We start from the raw sequence: 20,934 nt of genomic DNA, 5'->3' as shown, positions 1-20,934 counted from the left end.
TAGGCTTACCTGTATGTCTATAAACACATGTTTCCACTCCATCTTGAATTTTGTGGTGTGAGACTTTGCTGTATATACTATTTTCCATTAAATTCCATCAGGCCCAGGGAGTAAAAAAGAGAAATGACTGTCATTCAAGAGTAAAATAGAGAGATAATTTTACATTAGGTGGGTTGATGTGTTGATAGTGGTTTGTGAAGGAAATAAAAAAATGTAATGCCTTTTTTGGTGCACAGGAGTATTCATACCCTAACGAATGCTAATTTTAACAAATTGTTGTGTCTTGTGTTCTGAACTGCAAGAATTTCAGTCCCTATTAAATAACTCGAATTGCAGGTTTTTGCTGAAATTATATAACAACTAGAAATTGCAAAAAGATTTATTTTTGTAGGTTTTTGTATGTAATTTGCTGTATAGTTTTTAGCGAAGATAATAGTGACCTCCAACATTGGTTCACAGTAGTTGGTTTTTACCTCCAACACATATATTTACTTGAACATTCCTGAAGTTATGGCAACTGTTGATACAGAGTTTTTCCAAATCCATATTTATTATTGAAATTTGGTTGTCACAGCAGGAACTTTTCCTTATCACTGTTGATAATCTGGTCAGAATATTTGACACACTTTGTGTATAACTTTACAATTATTGTCTTGCCTACAGGGTGATGATGGAATGCAAGGAAACTGTGACAGGCTGCTGAGTGCAGTGTTGGCCTCTCTTTGCAGTCCAACTGTACGTCTCCGTTCTACATTCCCTATTCTTAACAGTGTCTTGGACACTTCAGACTCATCTCTTAAGAGACAGTTGAGCCCTTCGGACAATACAGGGTTGCCTATGATGCCATGTGTTGATGGACATCATTATCCTATTCTTGTAGAACAGATGAGCTACAGAAGTCAGGTTAGTGGTTATTTACTGAGGTATTATATTAGCCACTAATTTCTGTGGCTAACATACATGTCAAGTATGCTGTTGCAAGTTCTGTATAAAATAAAGAACGTAGGTGATAATTAGTTTCAAAAAACTTGTCTCTGCCATACTGTTGAAATTTTCTGTGTTTTTATATTCTGAAAAACTGAGCATGTTGGATAGTGTTGTAAGTATGATTTTCATAATTTAATTTACATTTTATTGCAGTTGGAGGGTAGTGGGATGATAGGGAACTGGTTGTTTCAAGAAGTATTGGAAAGATTGCTGGATTTGGTGACTGTTCCAGTAAAACAATCATTGTGCCAAGAGAAAACAATACATTCAAGTGAACTGGTTCAGAATTGTTGTCATTTGCTTGCCAGAGTAGTTGCTGAATTGGCCTCTCAGTCAAGTGGAACTGATGTAAGTATGCATTTTTGTGTGTGTCAGGTTGCAAGGTCTTTGGGTTGCGTGAAACTGAACATCATAACAAATAGTGCATGTTACATACATATTAAGAAGGCTGGGACTGTAATGTATTATTATATATCCTCTCATTATTTTGATTATTATGTGAATATTGTTGCTGCTTCAGTATGTCTTCTGTTCTTCACATGGTCTTTCTTCTAAAAAGGTAGGCTAGTGTTTTAAAATAAATAAGATTTTTAAAAGTTGACAGGCAAGAAAGAAAAATTATTGCTTTAGATAATTAAAAAATGGGAAGAGAAACAGGATAAATGGTCTTTTTATGATGTGTATCTTGACGTACCCTTTATGACCATGTGTATAACAATACACATTCAAGAATATTAGTGCAAATGTGCTATGATTGAAACCAAATAGATTAGCCCAGATATATCTAGAATACAAATGCACTGGTCAAGGGACTTCCCAGAAGATGATGGGAAGATTTCTTCTGAATCAGAATGGGTCAGCAACATACCTGGTAGATGATAATTATGGTAATGATTATAAAGGGAAGAGCTGTTTAAAGACAACTAGTCATGGGAGTTATTTTCTTCAGTGACTCGATGCTTTTAAAATAATTCAGTAATGTTACTTCTGCAGTTTTCATGATAAATTAATCCTAGAATTTATCATCATAAGCCATGTAGTGACACAGCTGAAGAAACAGACTTAATTTTTGGGTGAAGTAATTGGGCATCATCCATAACGAGAATTTTTTTATTTTTTTAATATTTTCTCCTGCTCTTTTCCGTTTCTCCACAAATATTGAGCATGGGTACATGGGAACATTTGTTAATGTGACACTGACAAGTTTTAACATCAGAATGTAGGAAAAAGATTAGAGAAGAATGCAATTTGCTGGTTATTTTTGTTCAGAAGTGCGAGTAATCCATTTATTTGTATCATTTAGACTGTTTTGACTCATGTAAGATGCCACATGACACATAAAATGCCAAGAGCTCTCAATAGTATGACTTATAACTAGATTGTACACATTAGTAATCAGTTGTTTGCTGATAAAAGTTATGATAGATTTCCTTGTGGAAAAAATGTCTGGCAAGTAGGAATTTTGTCTGATTGATGTTTTTTCACCTGTGTAAATAGGCTTATGGTTTGAAGAGGTACATCTTTGGAATTCTGGGGAAAGGGGGGCACCAACATAATCTTCATACCAAGTTTTATGAATATTGTTTCAACATTTAAGAAAGTGGGAGGTATATGTACAAAGGCATACACATGGTCAACCTATAAATACAGTTTTTCTCTCAGAAATCAATGACAGGAGTGAGCCCTCTTTTATTAGTAAATTTACATAGAACACTGATTGATCTTACACTCAGGAGGACCTACAAGGAGCCTGTGGACGTGTTCTTCACACAACTCCATCTCGTTTCACACGGACTAATCAGAGTCGTACTTGGAACACTGGAAATGGCTCTCCTGATGCCATTTGTTTCTCTGTTGACCGATCTGGCATTGTGATAGCAGGAGTTTGTGTTTATGGGGGAGTTGGAACATATGAATATGAACTTGAGCTTCTTGATGATGTAAGTAGAGCCAGTGAATTTATAATGTAATTTAATTGTAATCTGCCTGTACTTTAAGTCACTGCATGCTTCAGTGATCTTGTAATTATCTTCAACTACTCAATGAATTCTAATGCACAGAGAATTTGACACTTGATAGCAGTAATAACATTTCCATGTTGTATATCAGTTCTTAAAATTCTGTTGTGCTGACTGGTATTCTTCATAACTTTTTATTTATTGTCATAGTCCAGGACTATTTCCTACCTGATGTATTCAACAGTTAACTCCTTGGAGCAGAATCTGTTCTCAGAAGCCAGATGGTCAAGAAAATCCTTGTCTTTTATGAAACCAAAACTTCATTTTTGTATGAACAGGAGTGTGCCACAAGACCCAATCATTACTCAGATTCAGTCTGTCATATCCTACTTCTTTAATCAGTTTTAATGCTATCCTGTATCCCAAGTGATCCTCTACTTGTAGGTTTTATGACTACATTTTAATGAAAATTTTCCATCTCCTCGCTGCATGTTTTGTGTCCTGCTGACTTCATCCTCCTTGATTAATAACTCATTGTACTATGTGTTGAACTGTGTTCTTGTTGTAGTATATTGTTTTATTTATATGCAGTATATCAGTACATATCATTTCCTTAGCAAAATAACAGTGGCAATGATCCATCACACACTCAGCGCTGGAATAGCTTAGAAATGGCACGAGGAACATTTGGTCCAGATGACTGTGTAGCTGATGTAGCAGAAGTTAAATTTGATAGACCAGTACCCATCAAAGAGAATGTTAAGTATGCTGTCCGTTTGAGGAATCATGGTGGTCGTACTAGTAATGGAGACGGAGGACTGAGTTCTGTGAAGGGACCAGATGGTACTACATTTGCTTTCTCAACCTGTTCTCTGAGTTTCAATGGAACCACACAAACCAGAGGACAGATACCACAGATTCTTTACTACAGGTATATATTGGTAGTTCATTTACAACTGACTATGTAAAGCGGTGATTTACCCTTGCCCCTAGCTGACCTGAAATGAAAACTTGGTTCCATGCGAGGTTTTTGGTGTATAAAATTGCAGTGGACATTTTCTCTTTAATTCTCCTAGTTCCATATCCATTGTTTACTTATTACCATTGTTTGGTAGAATTGTGTATGTAATAAACATTGTATGGTCTGGAACATTACAGTTTTTTATATATTCTTTACTCAAACTGCATAAAATGAGCACATAATGGCAAGGAAATATCAGTCCATCCTTTTTCGTGTTTCATTTTTAAACCATTTGACAGATTTTAATGGAATGTGGTATTGGGTGGGATGTCTGCAATGAAAAGTTGTTAGTTAAGTTTAATTTAAGTTCATGTCAGTTCAGTGTAACTTCTAATTTATGAGAAAATGAAATTGAACTTTTTTGTTTCACAGAAGTAGCTCATATAGAACATTTATATATGACATACAATAGATATCATTAAGTAGGATTTGAGGTTTTCTTGGCGGTGAGTTTGAAGATGTAAAACTTTTTTGAAAACAGATTTGGATATGGTGAATATTTATAAAATAACTCTAAATTTTTTCTGGCTTGTGCAGTATGATATCTGTAGTGTGATTACTTTTGTACTAATTTGTTTGTATCTGTAATAAGTACACATCAAGGTGTTGTGCAAAACTGCAAGGAATTGGAAAATATATTTACTCTAAATTGGAGTGCACCTTTCCATTCAAATTGATCTTGTCTGCATGTACATAGTTTGTGTAAGCTGCTGGTTATATAGATGTATAGAGTTTCTGGAGTGTTTACTGAGTTTATATTGACTTTGTTCAATCACACAGCAATCCTCAGGATTCAGAAAGTCAGCAAACTAGCAAAGCATGGGCAGAACTTCAGGCTTGCAAGTGTACACTGTCTATGACATCAGCTATCGTTCAGCGTTGCAATGATTTGATGGCTTTGGCAAGGGAACGTGCAGAAGATCAGATAGCCACAGAAGTGCTGGGCAGTGCTTGCATCCTTACAACACTTTTACCTCTCATACTAGCACACATTAGTCCATTAGCAACATTAGACCCAAGGGTGAGTGCAAGAAACATTAAAACATATGTGTAATAGGTTTCCAAGTTGCATAGTTCAATGTGAATTTTGTTCTTAACTTTTTTACTTTAATGTCTTTTGTTGTAAAATCATATGGAGTCAGTTTTTAATCTAAAACCATCTGTCAAAAATATGAAAGTATTGATCCGGTTTCATTTCTTCAAATTCATAATGTAGGTTACTAGTTTATATTCATAAAGAGAAGATATTGCCACTTAGAGACAGGATGCTGATATATTACATTAGAATAGGTCACAACTGAATCCTTTGACATCCTTTCCATTTATCATTCCCAGTCACCCATTTGATGCTACATAACCTCTGCTGTTGTGGAAGTGTAATAATACGTTAAGAAACAGACAGTTAATATTACAGTGATGATTCAGACAGAAGCTTGACATATTCCTAACTATTAAAACATTTATGGATTTCAAAAATAACAAAGAGCAATATGTATTTCAGTTTATGATGTATCTCTCTTGCCTACATACCAGTTTTGATTGATTTATTGTTTGGTTATTTGTTGCTGTTTCAGTGGCAGCAATTACACATAAATTTTATAGAGAGAGAATTTGCTAAGTTGTTTCATTTATCTTCCATGTGGCCAGTGTCTCAATATTTGGAAAAGTTTACAGAAATTTGAACTGTTGTTCTGATGTTTTTCTGTTCTTTCTCCTGTAATTACCTTCAATTATTTTCTGAGGTCTGTCCATTATAAATATAATGAAATTGGCTAGCCACATTGCAAAGAAATTGCGTGTTTCTACTTTGATGAATGATTGAAGAATACTATGTTAACTAAAAAGACATTCTTCCTACATTTACTTTGAATTGTGAATGAATTGAGGTGGCAGTTATGATCCCAGTGCTTGCTGATGAAGGAATGCCAACTGAAATTTGATTTGGCAGGTGTATATGCGCAGTTGATGCCGAATTGTGCATGCAAACGAAGGCAAGCTATTTACTTGCATTGGTTCTGATTTTAGTTTGTGTTTGTGTTACAGAGTGGTGTGCAGGTACTGAATCTTATCCAGGAACTGCTTCCTCACGTGGCAGCATTGAACTTGCTTAATAGCAATATGCATCAGTCTACAGGATCTCTGGACAGTGTTGGAGGTCAGGATTCTCAAGGCTACTTTCAGCCTTCTGCCATGTGTACCACATCACACCACTATGCGTGGGTGGAGAGTGATCATCCTTACAAGCCTGCTACTGTCTCAAACTATAGGTATATATGGTTATAACAAGTGGAAGTTTTAACTGTAGGTTAATGACTAAGTAAAGTTAAGATCTTCAAGAATATAGAGTGTGGTGCAATTTAATCACAGAATCAATATGCTTTATCTGTAGTTACATTATCTTGGGTGATCAGCAGTCTAAATATGGATTTTCAGTCTTATCAATGATTCTTCGTCTTTATCATTATGGTTGATCAACCCAGATGATGTAGGCAGAGACAGTGTCTGAAGTGTTGGATTGGGAATCCATAATGCACAGTTACTGATTGTCATTGATGACTGGTTAGCATTCCTTTTTTGTATTTGGGAGGGCCTGGATCAAATGCCAGCCTGAATACCAGGTCTTGTGACTGAAGGTTTTGTGTTTTTATCGGTCCCTCTAGGCAAATGCCAGAGTAGGATTTTAAAAAAGGCCATGGCCACTTCCTTCCACATTCTTTCCACTTCAGCATTGTTATTTTAACTACAATAAATAAATTAACAAAGCATAATGCAAATTAATAACCAGACTTCAACAATTTAATGTATCTTACAATCAATGTCTTGTCTCTGCAGCTTTAAATTTTTGTAAATGCAATGAAGATTCCCTCTACTTGCAGGGTTTCATTTCCGGAGAGTGTGAAGTGGCTTTGTATCGAGTTTGACCCCCAGTGTGGTACAGCACAAGCAGAGGATTCTTTACAACTGTATATACCAAGTCTCCCCTCCAATCTAGTTGCTAAACAAACTGTAGAGGACTGTGATGTTGAATCTTCCCCTGTTCCGTACTGGCCAGTATTACAGAAATTCAATAGAGGGAGCAATAATTGGCCTCAGATGGCAGTTGTTCTACCAGGTCAGTGTCTGAAAAACTGAATAGTGTATCCAGTATTGTAGCTTATTTTATTCTTAATTTATAATGAAATAATTTCATAGAGCAGAGTCCTTCTTGATAAGCTAATAGTATATTGAAGCTAGTCAAGATATTCCTCACCTTTTGTAGAACCTGGAGTTTTGCCATGTTCACAGGAGCCCACCACCAGCAGAATGCATAATACGTTTTTGATTGAAAGCTGTGATACTCTGAATTTGACTCTTCCGAGTATGCAGATATTTTTATTTTAATCTGCCTAATTGTGGTTTTGAATCATAACCATAATAGAGCTTTTGTATGGATAGTGAAAACTAATATTTAACTGTGTTTGGAATTACATTGTTTCTTTCTTGTAGGAAATGAAGTGATATTCTCTCTGGAAACTGCGTCAGACTATGTGAAAGATGAGAAGGCTTGTTCCTATGGATTCCGATGTCTGGTTGTTGGATATGAGTGGCATTCTAACCCAGGGGAAGGATTGAAGCACCTTGAAACTGAATTGTCCTTTCTGGGTGGAATGTGTGCAGCATCACTCATGAAGAAAGATCTTCTTTTGCCACCAGTATCAGGTATATAAATTAGTTAACAGTACTTAATTTATTTCAGCAATACACAATTCCTCTACTTCACTTGTATGCATTAACCAGATATAGTATGATAAGGATCAATCGCAGTTCTAATGCACTGGTATATTGATTGCTTTGGATTAATTTTGCTGCAAGAGTCTGTACAAGATTGAAGCATCATTCAGTTATGTACAAGAGCATGTAGTGACAGGATAGGAAATTTGTTGGTGAATAATGGTGCATGTGTAATTTTTTATGACAAGTAGTAATCATGAAAAATGTGGTATGAAGTTCAGATTTGAATTTTTTTATGCCTACAAGAACACTTCCTGAATATCTTAATAATTTGTCATGCAAAGACCATTTGAATTTTTAGTGGAATTAACATACATGTTGAGTACATGAGATCGCAATATATGCCACTTGGGCTGGGTATACAGAGAGTAAAATAGAATAGAATACTGGACCATATTTAAGATGCTGTTTAATACAAAATGTGTGCAGTGATGAAGTTATACCAAAACTTCCATTTTATTTGCTGGTGTTTCTGCAGTATGAATCAGTGTTACTGATTCCTATCTTGTTTCTGTCAGAAATTTGTATATTCACCACAGGCATCACAGAAAAGAAAATGATGAAGAGCACAGCCTAAACAGACCTGATATATTCTGTTCAGCCCCCCCCCCCCCCCCTCCAACCTTGACATAGGTCTCCCATTGGGGATTTTAGCCATACATTACCACGCTGGCCAGTGCGGGTTGGTAGGGGACAAACGTCCATGCCTTGAGTGGGACTCAAACCCATAGCTGCAGCAGTCGGGTGCACGAGGATCATGCCTCAGAGCGCGTGGCTGCTGCGGCCGGCGTGTTCAGTTTTACATGAGATTTATATATGTATTTCCAGTGGAAGAGATGGATGAGGATATGGACATGGTCGAAGAACTGGCACAACATGTGTATAGAAGTCATTCAGCTTTACTCTCCAAGGGATTTGCATTGGCTAATCCTCCTACAATCACCCAGGCATTGGAGGGAATCCTGCCATTTAGGTGAGTACATGCTTTTCTTCTGGATTGGTAATCAAAACTAGGAGAATCAGAGCATCTGAACAGCCACACATTCCTTTCAGAATAAATAGGTGTGACCAATATAAAAATAACAAACATTCGAGTTTTTCACAGGGGTAGAAATGTGGATTTTAGTCTTCTGGGTTCTAACACTGTATAGTTAGTTACCAGTGTTTCAGGGAAAAGTATTACTTCATCTTCTACCCTGGAAATATAGATGGTATGTTCCTCCAAAATATTGGTTAACTACCCACAAGACTACATTGTGGCACAATCAAGATCGCCGTCTACAACAAATTCATCAAGCCCGTTCCTGACAAATTAACAGATTAACGAGAAGAACCTCGAATGTAAAACATATTACACTACGGCGATGTGTAGGAGTGAATTTCATGTTAGTTCCTAGTATATGAATTTACTGCTAGTTCTGAAAGTGTTTGTGGATGGTACACCAACCATGATTTGTGGACAAGGAGGATTCTGATACAAAGTTGCTATATACATAAACAGATACTGTAATTACAGTACATGTACAGAATATCTCAGAAAATTGTATATACATTTTTATAAAAAAATATTGGTACACATTAAGGAATTCATAGTTGATGTTTGGTGTATATCACATGGCTACAGATTTGTAATGATGTTCACATGAATGTTTCCAACATAACAGCAGAAGTGTCCTTACTTGTTGATATGATGTCTTTGTTGATTGGTTTTTCATGGCCTTCCATTAACCTATTTTGCATGAATTGGGATATTACCTGTAAAGTGACTACAAGTTCTTCCTTTCTGGTCTAAGACATTCTCAGAACAAAGTAAACCACCATAATAGCAGCCCCAGAGCATAAAAGTGGGATTCGACTACAGAAGCATGTTACTCGTTTACAGGAAACCTACAACTAATGAAAGTATGAATTTAATCATTTTTAATAATCTGAAACAGTAAGTCTGTACAAATCAGGATTGGAGATTCAAGGATACGTAATAACTTGAACTTTGACTAAAAATTAGTTGCAGATGTTACTAATAAATGAGATGGCCACATTTAAGACGCGATCCTATAGAATAATTTTAAAATACATACGTATCTCGTCATCCAAGGTACTGGTAGCGTGCTTGCCACTGGATCCAAGGTTTGTGGGTTCAAACCCAGTCGAGGTTCATGGATTTTTAAGGGTCATAAAAGTCTGTAGCATGACTTCCTTCAGAGGGAAAGTAAAGTCGGTTTATGTAGCAGTAACACAATATTAGTAGATACCCCACAAGGTTTTGTAGTTTTCCTTACTCTTTCCAAGCAAATACTAGATCAATACCATCTAATAAAATATGACTTGCCTGCTTCTAAATTCTTGTCTGTTTACCATGATCTCATCCCATCTCATTTGCATCCGTATAGCATGGATCTTCTAAGAATCAGTCAGTCATGTTTGGATAACAAAAGTACACTGTAAATAGGATTGAACCAAAGTCATAATTTACATTTATCTTTTAGAAGATGTGAGATGAACATATGAGTCTTTATTGTAAGTGCAGTTTGGTAAGGACGCATGAACACGTAAAAGGCACACTGTTGGTTATTTATTGTTAACAATTAGTACCTTTCACAGTCTTCCACCTTCATAATTATAATCATTATTCTTTTAATTTTACATAACATAAACAATTGAGAAATCTTCATTAAATAAACTGATAGTAAGTATATTAGTGAATTTTCATGAAATAATATGTCATATGTCATATTCTTCTGTTAATGTTGATCCTGTTCTTGAGTGTTGGCACTGCGTCTAATGATGATGGAGGCAGTATGTTCCTCTGAACATCAGAAACAGAGCTCACTTCCACATGGTGCCAACATCAAAAAGCAGGATAACATAAACAATGAACCATAATGAGGGCTTAAAAGCAGTTATATCCACCTGCTGTTTCTTCAGTTTATTTTTGTGAATTTAGTCATATTCCTGTTTGGATCTGAATTGTACACAGTAGCAGCATTTCTATGTCTTCTTGGATTATGCTGGAACATCCAGAAAATTTGCTTAACATGGCATTCATTGGCTTCAAGACTAGTATCCTGTGATTATACACTCACTCAACAAATACTCAAAATTCCATGTACTATGTTTTAGGCATGAACTATGCAGACTTAACAATTACACTGAAATAATAGCCAGTTTGTATCAGAACATGGATGAAATTTCTTACTACCTATTATTCACAAAACGTTCATCAATAGTTGTATCTACACATTCATGTTCCACAATTGGTTCTGTTCGCTCTTCTATCACATGCAGTTCCATTTCTCTGTATGTTCGGCCACCAGGCACAACCATTATAAGTCTGGAATCTTGCCCATTTTCACTTTTATTTTGTACATTGCTGCCTTTATTGTTCAACTTCTTCTTCTTGCTGTCATTATTGGGAGTTGTTGGAACGTTGATCCAACGTTTTTGGTAGCGAGATCGACGTCTGTTCCACAAGAATATTACTAATAGAACAAGAGCCAGCAGAAGCAGTGATGATGTTAAAATGATAATTAGGAACATATGAAGACCAGTTGTTACTACACATTGTTGACTGAAATCTTTGAAGTGGATATAACTTCTACCATTGTTCTCTGACACATCTTGTTTGCACCAGAACACATCTGACGCATAGCTTTCTTGTTGATTCTGATGATTGTGTAGAGATGAATGGAAGTCGAGTTCTGAGCTCCACGTCTCCAGTAGAGTACAAGAACATGTCTGATTTAAAAGAATGTGGTCGAGCTGAGCCTCAACACTCGTTGTGTTGAACACCAAACAACCATTTTCAAAAAATTCTATAGTATTGTTTTCAAACTGTAGTGCTGGACGACCTTTGATTTTTATAATAAAGTCTTCAACACTAATGCGAATAAATGCTCCTTTAGCCAATGTCTTAAATATATTGTTTTGGATTAAAGTTTTTCCATGCATTTTTACATGGAAAGCTTCTCCTTCCACATTATCGAAATAATTTTCAAAAAGACGGAAGATTTTAGGACCATGAATGATGAATGCAGAACTGCGCAAAGTACTGAAGATGACTCTTTCAATTAACAGCTCATTATGCACCTCAAGATCTACCCAAGTCCTACTTGGCACACTGCCACCGAAGTGTCCACCAATGATTTTTAGTTTTTCTAAAGAGAACTTTTTGAAAGCTTGTGCTTCAAAGGTTGTTACAGAACATTCTATCAACTCGAGTTTCTCTGTGTTATGAAGACTAGCAAATGCAAATGCACGTATTTTCCCAATTGTGACATTGTTAAAAGTAATGCCTGTAAGACGACCCTTAAAAGTATAACTTGGAATTTCACGAATCCTTGAGCTGATAATACTGACAGCCAACCCAGGCTGAGGAACTGGTTCTAGTGCAAGTGTTTCATTCCAGCTGAATGAATTGCTTTCAATAATGAGTTCCTTGATGTTGAAGAATTCCACATGCCGCACCTCACGATGGTTTACCCAAGTGTGTGGCGAAACATAAACTTTGGAACAGTTCTGTATCCGAAGGTAGACTGTACCCTCAGGCACATTAGATGGGCTCAATGTCAGCTCCTAAAACAAACAATGAAAGCATTGAAATTAGAAAAATATTAAATGAGACATTGTGCTGCTGTGATTTTTACAATAAAGAATGAAGTAATGTCATTATAATAATTTTAATACTGACTGAGCATTGACCCATATGGTCCAAAATCTCACAAATGCCAAATTATGATATGCTAACTCTGTTTAACATTACTCTTTAGTTTATTATTTGGGAAAAGTGATTAATAATTTAACATGGCTCAGAATCAAACAAATATCAAAATAATGCTAGACTGACATGTTCACACCCCTTATTAGCTTCTAATTTCCAGGAATTCACATCAGACATGCTAAAATATACTTAGATGACCCATTCTTCAAGTGCCTGAGCACTGCAGGTCCCAACTTTTCGTTGGTTTTGATCTATAGACATTCGGTAGGACTCCTTGGACGAGTGATCGGCCCGCCGCAAGGCCTCTACCTGTACACAGGACAGCACAACACAGAAAAACATCAATGGCTTGAATGGGATTTGAACCCATGGTCCCAGCGACCAAGCAGCAGAAGGCCCACGCCTCAGACCGTGCGGCCACTGCGGACCCGTTTTAAAGAACAGCAATAAAACTTGCATATGTAATAAGTTGGGAAATACCTACATAGTATAATAATTCTGGTGAATCTTGATTTTAAATTCATGAATGTCAACTTTTAATGCTCTCTTATATTCAGTGTGTGTATGTATGTATGTGTATGCTGCTGTGTAAAGTGGGGTAGTGGGGAACAAGCAAGTACCTCCATTATAGAATGCGATGAGAATCATCCAGTGATTCATGAGTTATGAGATGACATTTGGGGGGGGGGGGGGGTCTTTTGTTTAGTCTTGAATACCATAAGACTTTTGAGAAAAGTTTATCAGTGAAAATTCATTGAGCCATTCTTAACTTGTTACTTGTAGATGGACAGGCAAAGCTAACAGGTGTGTTTCTGCAACTTTGTTGTTCACACATCTAGTAAAAATGATATTGCTTGTCATTACTATCTCTGTTATCAAATTTTAAGATCCAGTGTTGTAGTTTTTGTATGGTCATACTTTTGTTTGCCATTTGTGTTTTTAGTAAAATAGTGTTGCAGTGCCATTACATGTAACAGTTCAACAAAATGTTACCGAGTAATGGTTATTTTAGAAGTTGAGCTCTGCATTTTAGTTTGGTTATCTCCTGATTCATTTTTGATAATAATATTCTATACAGTTGTACTTTCAGCTGCAGTAAATAAACCACCCAGCATTCTCAGTTCAATATCTTAAGGAGTGGCTTCTTACTAATATCTGTTGTTTTGCTTTCCTCAGACTTCAATAAATTCTTTGAATGAACTGATACTTTGTAATGGTTTATCTTATATTTTGGTGTGGAATTTTCATTAAAATTATAGACATGCCATTTCTAAGTAAATTATAGTTCTTTTTTTCAAAATTAAATTTGCAAGCCCATCTGTTATATACAATAATGACTAATGTATCAACTGTGTCTCATCACAAATGACATGTCTGATTTTGCTAGGCCAAAAATACTGAACCTCACCCTTTAGAAAGAAACATCATATACTCATGGATGTGCCACAGATGTAGGCACTGGTACCTGCACCATCTCTAACATTGACTTCCTGCCATCTTTTTTATATCACAGTCTTGCCAATGTTTCCATACATGGTGAAAGTTTGAGGACAGTTCATATCTCTATCTTTCCTTATCATGATTTACCAAGGTCACACAAGTGCTGATAAGTGTTCAGCTTCTTTCATGCATTACAGAACATTCTGACAAAAAGTAAGACTACGACCACCTCCTTCCATATCCTTACTCACATTGTGATCATCATCTCTTCTTATTTGATGCTAGGCGGTTAAAACAGAGCTGTTAAATAATGCATGAATCTACGTTGGAATTTGACCTGTTATCCTATGTCTGCACAGTATTATAAACTCACATTAGTTTGCCCAACATATTATTTAGCAAACCAGCCACTTTACGAGCTTAAGTCCTATCCTAAATTAGTGTCATTAACGCCTCGCTTTATCAGGCGTCTGTCTGGTGGCTTCTTGTTCATGTACAAGGTTGATCGGTGGAAGATTATTCAGGCATTGAATAGACATGTGACTATTTTGCTTTTACATAGTGTTTACCCGCCCCTACCTTGTGCAGCAATGAAGCTTGTGCGTTATTTTTCACAAGTGCAGAAAAAGAACATGCCAAAATTTTGTATCATAACCTGGTACAGGTCTGGATCTCATTGTGTGTGTGTTGGAAATGAAATAAAATACGATGGTCTATATAGTGTTAAAAGTCTGCAGTAATGAGCTGTCCGTTTTAGTAAATGAATCCCTCTTTCAGTAGAACCACACATTTGTGAACGTTGGGACCTTTTCACATGAATTTATACCTCCATAGGTATACTGACCAGATTCACCAAAAGATTCGGAAATTTTAATACTCTGGAATTGAAGAGACCCCAAAACTGTTACCATCAGATCCGTGTAAATAAAACGAACTGAATCCAAAACATGACATTTATGAGGCTGTGATAGGATACAAATGTGGCTAGGATGTTGGGGAAAAGAAATAAAAGTAGAATTTTGTTGCAGAAGTCTTTGGAAAATCGACGGTGAGATGGGTCCAAGGGGAGCTAGAGTGTGGAATGGGACGTTAAAGGAACTGGCTTAGGAGAACTTTATTTGTTCTGACGGCAAACATAAACAGGAAACTTCGTTTTTGGTGAGGTAGGGAGGTTATTGCAACACAGCAAATAGCTATAAAATGACGATGATCGTCGTCATACTCGATTACGTTTGGAACAAAGCAGATACAGTAGATTCCGGTTAATTGGGCCATCGGTTAATCGGGTGAGCCATTTATTTGGGACAGATCTTAAAGAACACACCTTTTTAACTCTTTGCGTGGAACTTCACTTAATTGGGCCAAGGTGTTCTAGTCCCGATGTGTCCCAATTAACCGGAATCCACTGTATTTAGTTCACTCAGGACTATAAATATTCCGTTATGTGGAAAACGACGAGCTCTCGTATTGAATGTCCTAGTGTCTGGTGGAATTACCTTAATTTCGGTAGAGGTGCAGGAGCATTCTATCTTCCCCCATGTGCGGTCGCATGAGCACAGTCCTCCCGTGTCACAGAGCTTGCTAGCCCCGCAGCACAACAATGCCAAGCACAGTAGCACCAACACTCGCATTTTTATCTTCACATAGTTTCATTTTCCTACTTGGAAATCTTGTAAAACCGAGAAGACGTTGTAACCATTACATTTATCCACGATGGCATCACTTTCAAAGCACTTTGGTTAAACGTATCCAGTTCCACTTGGAGAATACGTATCATCATCCTTTCAGGACTGTAATCCGTTGTCTGCCTTCTCCCGTGTTGTCTGTGTTTACGCACATATGGGAGGAGACCAAAGGGGGAGTAGATAAATATGAGTTCTTATGTTAGTAAAGGTTCTGACCTGAACAAAAAAAAGCGGAAAGCTTTGACTGCAAGTCGTATGTTGTGGGAATCTCGTGGAGGGGCCGTCCCATCCTTCCGTGCAGCTGGTTGGACAATATGACTTCACCAACTTGCGGTGCCATCGTACAGAAAGCCCGTGCCCGGTTTTGCTGCTTAAGCCAACTGGTACACTTCGTTATGTGCAGTGGGCGTGCGGTTGTTTCCTTCACATATCACGTGCTGTTTACATTATCTAGAGCTCTCTCTTTCTCCATGCAACGCTGTTAAGGCTTCGCACGCATTCTAGATGGTTCTCTTCGCTAATTGAATATTTTTTATTAGAACCTTATCAGTAATCGCTTTGCCCTGTTGTCACCTAGCAACTATGAATATATAACTCATCCAGAAAACATGTTTCGGAAGCTGTTGCGGTTTGTCTTCGATGTTCTGGTAGGTGTGTATGGTAAACGTTTTGTGGTTCCTACGAAATAGAAAGACAACACGGCTGATTCACAGAACAAATTTTGTGCAACATACTCGTAAAGGAAACGCTGCTGTGGAGCGTAGCAAAACTGCTGACACTTATACATTGGGAAATAAATGCGTCAGTAGTGATGTCATGAGAACTCTTGCACTCTGATGAGCGCGCGTGCGTACTCTAAACTGTCATCCGGTGTTCAGTCTTCCAGTGGTGGGAGAGATCCTGCGCTTTGCTCTCGGTTCGCCCGTCTCACGCCCAGAAGTTACAACGAATTTGTAAAAGTTAATGTACATACATCTTTCGTTGATTTGTCGTTATTTTTACATTACTAAAGAAGTAATTCTTCCAGAAATGGCTGTGAATTCTGGGAAATATGTTCAAATCTGTTCACCTCCCATTCTTTTCACCATTAGCATTTCATAAATATGTGACAGCAACGTCCTTCCTCACTTCCCAGTGGGAGATTACATTTTTGGAATATGGAAGTAAGGTCTTCGAGAACCTAGCTGGTTACGTAGGTCGCTTAGTTGCCTTCATGCAGCCACCCGCCTAGACGGAATCAGCTTGTCTGTGTGTAAAAGTACTTTTACAGCGTGATCATAACTGAAAGGTTTAACCTTTTGGTTTTAAAATCTGTTATAACATATGAACATAAAATTATCAGAATCTGAAGCTCTGCGTCTGTTCATTTAATGTTAAGGTTACGTTACCCGATTCTATTTCCGGTTTTCACGGCGTCGAGTGAAAACGCGAGTGTTTTCTCCGATGCTGCGGGGTATCATTTTAATCCCATTGCAAGCCAATGTGGCTGTTCGTTGTGTTCAACGCAAAGTAAAGCGCTAGTGTAGGATCTTTCTTCAACACATGGAAGTTCATTGGTCAAGAAGTTTCATACTTTTGCAAAACCGACTGTGCCGTTGGACCATAATCTGACCAGACTTAATCCACATTATATCTTCGGAATCAGTTTAGAAAATATATTTTCTCTCAAAATGTGCACATACTCGTGAAATGTACACAGTGGCTATATTTTTGTTTTTACGGTTTTTAAAACCATTTCCAGACCTGGGACCGTGTTATCGACTTGCGGGCATCAAGGTTGTGATAAGGGCAGTTTGTTGAAACGCCATTGGAATTTATTAAAATAATACTATCAAACTAGGCCTAGGATCACATATTACTCATTAGTTTTCTTTAAAAAAATGTTATTAGTGAGATATTTGAAAGCTGATTTTGCTACAGTAATGTTTTAAATACCAGATTTGCTATCTCATTGCGATTCGCTTGTATCTCTCCAAGTGTTTATGAGGATGAGGCGCCATAGTTCTTGATTGCTATTCTTAATTAAGGCCTGAGCTGAAGGATGCTCACAGCTCAGATATTCACGACGGTGACAAAAAATGTTTTCTGATGACGGGTAGTAACTATTTTTCGTCGTAGAGGTCGATATAGTGTTAAAAATCGTACGCGAGCTGTACTAAACACATCGGTGGCCTGCGTGCCGGGAGTTGCCAAAGCTTGGTTGTGTATGTCTTGTGATAAATTGATTTATGTGCATTTTCTTCTTTCTACTGTGTCATATCGCTCCTCCGGACGGCCACTAGATGTGGAAGATTAATGCGAATATATGGAATAAGCAGTCGCGGGCAGCCGAAAAGGGATAATCTTGCTTGCGGTTGGGCGGGGGCAGACAGCGGCTGTGATCTATTGGAGGTTTGAATTTGTGGCCGATGAATGAGACTGACTGGCTCTGGTCTTCTGGCACGAACTTTCAAATTACGCGTAACCAAACCGTATAAAGTTTCTCAAATCGTTCTAAAGACATTGGCTTGGTCGTGGAAGGAGGATTCATATGGTGTGGCTCTGTGCAGTTGCTTGGTACATTTGTTGAAAAGGCAAAGTGTGTGAGGACGGGAACAATGATTTCGTCGAGTAAGGAGTTGAATGAGGTCGCACTTCCCGGATCCTGTGACCCATAGTCGAGAGTGAATGTTAAATACAAAGCAGTGGGGAGAAATTTTACATGCACACAGATGGAGGGACAAAACGATTTTAATAGGCCATCTGCAGGGATGCGAACGCAAAGATGACGGAGGCCAATAAGTAAAAATTCATAATTTGTTTGTAAAGCTTGAATTGAATCGGGGAGAGGCTGGTTTCACAGTTTTGTCGTATCCTAGAGCTGAGTGTTGAACCCTTAAATTAGATCCTGTTCAATATACTGCCTCGAAATTGAGAAAAAATGTATGTACCTTTGTGTATGAATGTTGATTCAAACCAGTTTCATCACTCGTTGAAATATAACCCGGAATTAAAACGGTGATCGGCATTGAGCTTCCTGGACAGCAGCTGTTACAAATATTATTGTAGCAGTCATTCAGTCGATCAACTAAGCATGAGCTTCGAAATACAATTTGTAGTGTTAAACAAACATTGAAAATAAAGAAAACAGGAAGAAATGTTCAGAATCTCAGCTGAACAAGACAGAAGACCGAATGAAGGTGGCCGAGTTGCGTAAACATGTCAGTTAACGCGAAACACTATACACTGCCGTAAGAATGGACGGACGTGAGATGAAGTATAAAATGGTCCATGGCGGTGCGGGGAGAATGAGGGACGCGGACGGTCGGTGTAAAGGGCTAACGTATCAACCACTCCATGGTTCTTGAATTGGGTGGGCGATGGGTGATGCTTGTCTCTTTTAAAACCAATGGGCTTCTAAAAACTGTTACGAGGTGCGATTGGAAAGTTTCAAGACTGTGTCAAAAGAGGGCGAACCGGATGTAGTACGAGCTTCTGCCGCTAGGGGTTGCGGCCTACATTCATAGTGAATCAGTGTGCCAGCCGGCATCATCGAATTAGCATTTGTTGCTTAGTTACGGGCGTTTTGGTAGTGCATTACACCGACCCTCCTGCGATTTCGGAATGGCGTGTGCATCAAATTTTGCCAAAGACTCGCCAAAACGGCTACGGAAACCTATGAAATGCTAAAGCAAGCATTTGGGGAGTCCGCAATGGGTCGTGCACAAACTTTTGTGTGGCATTCACGTTTTAAAAATGGCCGAACCTCTGTCAATGATGACGAGCGTTCTGGACGACCATCTTCGAGCACAACGCCCGAAAATGTTACGAAGATTCGGCAGGCCATTCACGAAGATCGACGTCGTACCATCAACGACTTGTGCGACATTGTTGGGATAGGCTATGGGACCTGTCAGCTGATTCTAAAGGAAGAACTCCACATGCGACGCATCATGACAACGCGCCAGCGCACACCGCCCTCAAAGTTCGGCAGTTTTTGGCCTCAAACACCATGGCCGTCATCCCGCACCCTCCTTAGCTCCGTGTGACTTCTTCCTCTTCCCAAAGATTAAAATTCAGCTAAAGGGAAGGAGATTTGAGACGATAGAAGAGATTCAGGGAGAATCGCAGATGGTGCTTGACAGGCTGACAAAGAAAGATTTCCAGGGATGCTTCCAGGCTTGGCAGCGGCGCTGGGATCGTTGTGTTCACTCCCAGGGGAACTACTTCGAGGGTGATGGATGAATTTAATACCTGAGATAAGTGTACGGGTTTTTATAGGCGCAGTCTTGAAACTTTCCGATCGAACCTCGTACATATGGTAATGTGATGATGAAGTACATCGGGAAATTGTTTATGGCGCTTTGCTTTGACCTTGGCGTTGCGGCTTCGTTACGTGAAACAAACTGGAAGTGTGGCGCCATTGCAAGAAGGTATCCAGAATGGTTAAAATGTGTAAATCCAACAAAACTTGCTTACACTCCTCTTTAGCAGTGAGATTTCGTCTGTTTGCAGTTTTCTTCGTCTTGCTATGGTTTGTCCCAGATCATCTTGTTTGACACGATATGCGCGTCACGTATCTTGGAATAAAAACCATGACGCAATGTTTGTTCGCTTATCATGAACGGGTTGATTAGATAAGGGCGTAATAACGAAAACTAATGCTTCTCGTTTGAGCACTAACAGACGTGAAGAAGATTTCTGTCTTCTGGGTTGTTGCGCTGTGTAGTCCGGTCGATGTTAACCAACGTTTCTACGATGAATCGCCCTGATGACGGAGGCAGTATGACCTCTGAAACGTTGGTTAACATCGACCAGACTACACAGCGCAACAACCCAGAAGACAGAAATCTTCATACTCACCGTTGTGAAAACCTCAAGTCTTACTAACAGACGTGTCGATGCTCTTCTGCAGCTCTTTCGGGTTCAAAATACGAATATAAATTATTAGTGCGTAGTGGCTGGCACGTAACAGGCGATGATGTCGTCGCCACTTGGGGCAGAATGATCCGCCCCTCGTACTATATAGATCTGTTAGATTTTTGGCGAGACGCCATTTATAACCATGTTGCCAGCTCTTATTTGTAAACAACAGAACCCGGTCATCAAGGAGGCCAGGGTCCATCAATGGCTGTAGTGCCAACTGAAGAAAAAGAAGATCCCGGTCATCAGCCATTGCTGCGATATTGTCAGTTGTCCGTGTTGGGAAGAATGTTGAATTGTCTGGAGTCATTTTCCCCACATTAATATATATGTACGTATAGAATGCGTCCGTGGGAGGGGAATTGTTACGAAAAACAGACCAGATAAGGAAAACTAGGTTTTCCTCTGCAGGCCTGCAATTACAATATAAGAAGATCACCACACCATCCTTCC

General features: G+C 38.4%; 2 protein-coding genes across 8 annotated transcripts in view; one reads left to right on the top strand and one right to left on the bottom strand.

The window, feature by feature from the left end:
• hiw (MYC binding protein highwire) overlaps positions 1–20,934 on the top strand; it is a 123,096-nt gene that overhangs the window by 28,255 nt on the left and 73,907 nt on the right. For all 7 annotated transcript variants that reach the window (XM_087352130.1, XM_087352129.1, XM_087352126.1 and 4 more), the window contains exons 27-35: positions 664–903; positions 1,141–1,335; positions 2,721–2,927; positions 3,563–3,876; positions 4,747–4,987; positions 6,010–6,233; positions 6,843–7,078; positions 7,453–7,665; positions 8,566–8,710. In XM_087352130.1, the coding sequence (XP_087208256.1) occupies positions 664–903; positions 1,141–1,335; positions 2,721–2,927; positions 3,563–3,876; positions 4,747–4,987; positions 6,010–6,233; positions 6,843–7,078; positions 7,453–7,665; positions 8,566–8,710 (2,015 nt within the window). The remainder of the gene's footprint in view (positions 1–663; positions 904–1,140; positions 1,336–2,720; positions 2,928–3,562; positions 3,877–4,746; positions 4,988–6,009; positions 6,234–6,842; positions 7,079–7,452; positions 7,666–8,565; positions 8,711–20,934) is intronic.
• LOC110827729 (uncharacterized) lies at positions 10,288–16,387 on the bottom strand. The gene is made up of 2 exons (XM_022059649.2): positions 15,391–16,387; positions 10,288–12,309 (listed from the first exon to the last, which is right to left on the bottom strand). Exons 1-2 carry the CDS (start codon positions 15,523–15,525, stop codon positions 10,933–10,935), a joined length of 1,512 nt encoding a protein of 503 aa, XP_021915341.1. The 5' UTR covers positions 15,526–16,387; the 3' UTR covers positions 10,288–10,932.

The sequence above is a fragment of the Zootermopsis nevadensis genome, unplaced genomic scaffold, assembly GCF_977971745.1.
Source record: "Zootermopsis nevadensis isolate Lab colony 2312 unplaced genomic scaffold, Znev_1.0 Znev_ptg000020l, whole genome shotgun sequence".
In the NCBI taxonomy this organism is placed as follows: Eukaryota; Metazoa; Arthropoda; class Insecta; order Blattodea; family Termopsidae; genus Zootermopsis; species Zootermopsis nevadensis.
Note: the sequence above shows the minus strand (reverse complement) of the source record. Positions and strands in the feature narration are given on the sequence as shown.